A 4,038-nucleotide genomic window follows, 5' to 3' on the forward strand; every position below is an offset into this window, starting at 1 on the left:
TAAGAATTTCTAGGGGCATGCTTATTGTGTCTTGTTCTCATGTCTTTTTTTTTTTTTTGAAACTATGTATTTTCAATCATTCAATAAATTATCTTTTTGCTGTAAAAGAAAAAAAAAGAATTCAATAGCTGAATTTTTGTTGTATTAAAAAGCAATAAGGTATGCTGTCACATTTTGTGTTAGAACTTGGACTAGGTGAAGGAATTAATAAAGGGTTTTCTCTACAAAGATTGAAATCGCTCGAATTAGAGTGTGTTTGTTTAAGTTTTTAAAGTATGTTAAAAATTGTTAGCTCGATTTTCACTGTAAATATTTTTAAAATGTCAAATTTGTCTTATTAAGAAAAATGTACTTTCACTTTTAACACAACTTTAATACAAACACATTCTAAATCCTATAAAGAACATATGTAAATAGAAAGATTATTCCGGGGAATCAAAATGGTCTATTTTCAATGATTAAGTAGAGTACTATATTCCACAATCACATTCACAACTTGCATACTTTTTAGTTTTTAGTCAGGATGTCACCTCTCCCTTTCAAGCAAGAAATTCAAACGGATGCCATTTTTCACTAAGAAACAAAGCCATCATGAACAATTATTTCTCATTATATTAATTAACTAATAAAGCACACCAATGACAAAATCCTAGCAGCCAAACACTTTTGAATCATGACTTTGCCAATTGGAAGGGATCAACATGTCTCATCACACCCAGTAAACAAGGATACTACATTACATGAGAAAAGGTGTGATTATGGAAACAACATTCAATCCCTAGCTAATTGCCTACATTTGAAACATGCATGAAAAATAAAGACTAGAATTTTATTATCATAGAACATACAAGAGCACACACCCACCTAAATCTTAGAAGCTACTTTGAACCTCTGAATGGTGAAGTACTTCATGTCAACCTCTTTGGTTCCCCCATCCACAGCAAGATCAGTCAGAATCTTCCCAATAACCGGAGCCATCTTGAACCCATGACCCGAAAACCCGCCACCCACCACCACATCCTTCCCAAACGACCCACCCAAGAAATCCATCACAAAATCCTCATCAGGAGTCATAGAATACAGGCAAGATTGCCTCACCACAGGCTCACTGGAATCCACCGCACCGGAAAATCTCCCTTGCAACCACTCCCTCAGCTCACCCAGCATCACACTCGGGCCCCACGGCCTCTTATCCGGGTCACACGCCCGACCCGCATGCACCGCCACCTTAATCAAACCCGGAAACTCCAACGTTGGCGTTCCGTACACATAAACTTTCCCAAAGCTAGCAAATGTCGGAAAATCACCTCCAATTACGAATTTACCCTCATGCCCCTCTTTTATCCTCCAGTACGAAACATGAGTCTCCAGGGGCTGAATGGGTAATTCAAACCCACCTACCTTCTTAACCAACTTGTTCACCCACGCTCCGGCGGTGATCACGCATTTCTTGCCGCGAAATACTTCACCACCGCCTGTGAAGACCGCGACACCGGCGTCTCGTTCTTTCTTGATGTCGATCACCTCGGCGTTGTCCTTGAGCACGGCGCCGAGTTTGTGGGCGAGCGTCTGGAACATGGCGACGGCTTTGGTGGGCTTGATGATACCGCCGTACTCGTTGGAGAGGACAACCCAGTCGTCCGGGATGTCGAGTTTTCCGGGGAGCTTCTCGGCGAGCTGGCGGCGGTTGAGGAGTTCATGGGGGATGTTGTAGCGCTTGCAATTCTCGACGAGAGCGTGAATGATGGGGTCATCGGAGGGGGCCATGTCAAAGTGCTGCGCCTTGAACAGGACGTTGTAGCCGATTTGGGCCTGGGCTTGTTGCCATAGGTTGTAGGAGGTGAGGACGAGGGGGATGTAGTAGTGCTGGGGGTAGGTGACGCGGATGGTGCGGGATTCACCGTGGGAGGAGCCACGGTGGTGGAGGAAGTCGAATTGTTCGAGGAGGAGGGTTTTGAGACCCCTTTTGGCGGCTTGGTAGGCGGTTGCGCTACCAATGACGCCGGCACCGATGATGATCACGTCGAATTGGGAATTGTCCATGGTTCAGGCTCACTTCACTTCAGTCACTCTCTTACTGTGGCTGTGATGTGGGGGTGAGGTGAGTTATATAGTGATGTGGATGATGATGCTGAGTGTGTTCCTTGCTGGCATTTTATAGATGAAAACATATCTGATGAGCTATACAGGGTGGGACCTGGGATGATTTTGCATAGGTTTTATCGAGGGGTGAATCTGGATGAATCTTCCCAATATGACATACAACAATATTTGTCTTTTTCCTATTTTGTTTTGTATCTTTAATTACCATATTTGTTTTTTTTTGCCGGATGAAATTAACTTTGTAAAAAGAAATTTTTTTTATAGAATTAGGTTTGACTCCATTTCAAAAAAAAAAAAAAAGTTTGACTACGTTGTTTCAGGTGGTACATGTTTGATTCTCCTTAAGCAAAGTCTCAGGTTCGAGTCTTGTGGATGGAAAAAACCCCGCTGTGAAAGTTAGCCTCACCAATATGTGGATGTTCTCAGCTCGAACAAGATTGCCTCCGAAAGAGGACACATGTCTTAAACAAAAAAAAACTGCATTTTTTGGAGGAGATATTTGACATTCATCATTCTCGAATCGAAAAATTGTGAGAACTATATACTATACCAAAAAGTTTAGCAGTGTAAATTTCGAAGGAAACTCTAATTTTGTTTAATTGAGATCGTTATTACAATCAAAAGAAAAATATAGGTTTGGATTCATTCACACACTTTTTTTGTCCTTATACTCAAAATCTTACTGATATTCGTTTAATGTTAATCGAATTTGTCGCTCCAGATGACTTCCAACCTTCGATTACTTGTCATTGGTACTTTATTGTTGCATGCCCTAAAAGCGTTCGTGGGTGGCGAAAAAGCAGCGGGATCTCTGGGTATTTGGCTCGGGTTACGCGAGTTGCTTCAGCTACAGGAAAACTCCAAAAAAAAAATAATAATTGCGAATCTAGGACTTCCAACCTTCGATTACTTGTCATTGGTACTTTGTTGTTGCATGCCCTAAAAGCGTTCGTGGGTGGCTAAAAAGCAACGGGATCTCCGGGTATTCGACTTGGATTACGCAAGTTGCTTCAGCTACAGGAAAACTCCAAAAAAAAAAATAATTGCGAATCTATGACATGATAATGCTTTTCAAACGCAACACCCGCTATAATCCAACAATTTTATTTGGTTTTGTCGGCTTCTTGTCTACGCCAATTATTAGCTTCATATTCCCTTTTAATTAGCACGATTTGCCAACTAATGTGGGCATCAAATTTGGTTGCGACGTTAGTTCCTATTCGAACTTCTTAAGTGCCAGTGATAAGAATCAAGAATCTGTCACCAATTCCGAGCATCACACATTTCTCTTGTATTAGCTCTACAAATACTTTATTTGATCTTCCTCGATTGTCGTGTTTCAGAGCATCGCCACCACTCTGTTTATGCTTTTACTAAAAAATTATCCTTGACCTCCCTCCTTCTTTCTTTCTTTTTTCAACAAATGCATGTTTAACGTTCTTCCAATTTTGAAAGTAGAAAAAAGTGTAACTTTCAAAGTTGCCGGGGGGGGGGGGGACCTTTATTGTTTCTTCATTTGTGGATTATGATATTCTTCCCCGAAATGGGGTCTGCTCCAGCTTCCGACCTTTAAACCAACAGAGACAGTCCTTTTATGGAGATTTCTTTGCAATGATCCCTGCCTTGCAACTCCCTCTTATTATGGCAACTGGATATTTTTTAATATGGACTTATTCGATTTGACGCGACTATATTCGTATCAAGACAAACGTGGTAGCCCTTTTAGGTTCAGAGATGACCTTTTTGTTTCCATATGTTGAGTTTATTGAACGAGCTCTTAGCTGGAGCTCCCTTGTAATTTGTCGTTTATTGTTTAGTGGCTTTATGCGGACTTGTATTTCCCTCAAATGCTTTGCTCGACATTTTGGTATTATGCAAGAGATCCCTGCTCCAATCACTTTCCCATATCCTATTGACCCTGATTTTTGGTCACAA

General features: G+C 41.1%; 1 protein-coding gene across 1 annotated transcript; it reads right to left on the reverse strand.

Annotated features, from left to right (window-relative positions):
• Positions 1–592: 592 nt before the first annotated feature.
• On the reverse strand, positions 593–2,111 carry LOC130727494 (probable sarcosine oxidase). The gene has a single exon (XM_057578639.1). It carries the CDS (start codon positions 2,041–2,043, stop codon positions 865–867), a length of 1,179 nt encoding a protein of 392 aa, XP_057434622.1. The 5' UTR covers positions 2,044–2,111; the 3' UTR covers positions 593–864.
• Between the last annotated feature and the right edge of the window lie 1,927 nt (positions 2,112–4,038).

The sequence above is a fragment of the Lotus japonicus genome, chromosome 1, assembly GCF_012489685.1.
Source record: "Lotus japonicus ecotype B-129 chromosome 1, LjGifu_v1.2".
In the NCBI taxonomy this organism is placed as follows: Eukaryota; Viridiplantae; Streptophyta; class Magnoliopsida; order Fabales; family Fabaceae; genus Lotus; species Lotus japonicus.

What these genes read in the sequence shown, in the direction of transcription:
- LOC130727494 (XM_057578639.1), bottom strand. Translation starts at nt 2,043, where the DNA reads ATGGACAATTCCCAATTCGACGTGATCATCATCGGTGCCGGCGTCATT.